The sequence below is a fragment of the Microtus ochrogaster genome, linkage group LG2 (genome assembly GCF_000317375.1).
Source record: "Microtus ochrogaster isolate Prairie Vole_2 linkage group LG2, MicOch1.0, whole genome shotgun sequence".
In the NCBI taxonomy this organism is placed as follows: Eukaryota; Metazoa; Chordata; class Mammalia; order Rodentia; family Cricetidae; genus Microtus; species Microtus ochrogaster.
In genome coordinates, this window is record NC_022028.1 from 38,810,592 (window position 1) to 38,812,277 (window position 1,686).

Here is a 1,686-nt window from a genome sequence, read left to right on the forward strand (position 1 = left end):
CCTACCTATCTATCTATCTGGCTGCATTTAGTAGCTCAGGTAAAGAAAAGATAACTGAGATACCTGGGTTAATTTCAGCACCAGTCTATGATGCATGGTAAGATCTCAGGTTGCCATTTTTAACAAGGAGACTTCTCTGGTAGCACGGCTGGATGGGAAGGTACCCTGAAACACCCCACGAGGAGATCTGAGTCCTTAAGTATGGGTCCTCTATAAACTGTGAGCTCAATGAGGGAATGAACATGGTGTAAATACGCCTCATGTTGCTTTGCTAGAGCCGCCAGGGAGCTGCTGCCGAGTGGGCGGGCGTCCACGTGGTTCCTGACGTGTAGTCTCAATGTGCCTGCCTCGGAGCTTTAAGGCTGGGAAGGGAAGGAGGGCCGCGACCAGATGCTGCGGATTGGAGAGGAGTCATTTCGGAAGCCATCGGGGAAACAGTCTGAAGTCATGAGTGTGGAAAGCAGATTATGACAGCCAGGTTCTCTATTTTAAGATGCTGGTGGGAGTGGGAGGTGGGCAGGGATGAGCACAGTGAGCTGCCTTCATGAGGGCGGGCTCCACAGAAAGCGCTGTTGTCACGGGGAAGACAGAGGAAGAAAAAGATGCTGGGTAATTAAGTTGCTTGATGTATTTCTCATGGTGAAAAGCAAGAACGGGGTAAGAACTCTGGATACCTGAAAATGCCCGAGTCCCTCGGAGCGGTGTAACTTACCATGCAAGGGTCTGATCGGACACTGTTTCAATCACAGTATAGAGGGCGAAGACGATCCAGTACATCATCCAGCGGACCTGGAAGCCATAAAAGCACTCATGATACAACTGGTTATGACGACTGCAGGGCCTGGGGCCTCACACCTGAATCTCAGCATCTGGCACACTCGGACAGGAAGATCCTCCACAAGTTTAAGGCTAGCCTGTGCTACACAGTGAACTGCATATCAGCCTGGGTTCCAGAGTGAGACTATGTTTTTAAAAAAGAAATTACTTGTTCTGAGCAATTTTATATAAATACACATGCATCTTGGGATATACACCACATTGGGTCCAATGTAGAGGACGATGGTCCAGTTCTCAAGGGGTTTTATGGATGGGTTTATGGTATGACTACAAGAGTCAACCACAAATCTCTGAGGTCTGATGGAATGTAACTCAGTAACCACAATCAAATAATCACGTAATAAAACGGCAATCACAAATAAAACAGCACAAAATACGACAACATCTAATGCTCATTGGTCTTTAGAATTTTGCATTTATTGGGGCTGGAGAGATGGCTCAGCGGTTAAGAGCACTGGCTATTCTTCTAGATGGGCTGGGTTCAATTCCCAGTACCCATGTGGCAGCTTACAACTGTCTCTAACTCCAGATCCAGGGGATCTGACACCCTTACATAGACACACATGCAGGGAATACAGCAATGCACATAAAATAAAAATAAACTTAAAGAAACTGCTGTGGGACAATGCTCTTATACACTCTAAAGATTTGGCACTCACATTAGTTTAATAAAATGCTGATTGACCAGCAGGCAGGCAGGAAGTATAGGCGGGACAATCAGGCTAGGAGAATTCTGGGAAGAGGAAAGGCAGAGATGTGGTCACCAGCCAGATGCAGAGGAAGCAAGAAAATAATGCCTTACTGAGAAAAGGTACCAGGCCGCATGGCTAAACATAGGTAAGAATTTTT

General features: G+C 46.5%; 1 protein-coding gene across 1 annotated transcript in view; it reads right to left on the bottom strand.

Moving 5' to 3' along the window:
- The window catches only part of Reep3 (receptor accessory protein 3), a 51,313-nt gene that overhangs the window by 22,811 nt on the left and 26,816 nt on the right, over positions 1-1,686 (bottom strand). The window contains exon 3 of the mRNA XM_013351231.2: positions 713-789. Coding sequence (XP_013206685.1) covers positions 713-789 — 77 coding nt within the window. The remainder of the gene's footprint in view (positions 1-712; positions 790-1,686) is intronic.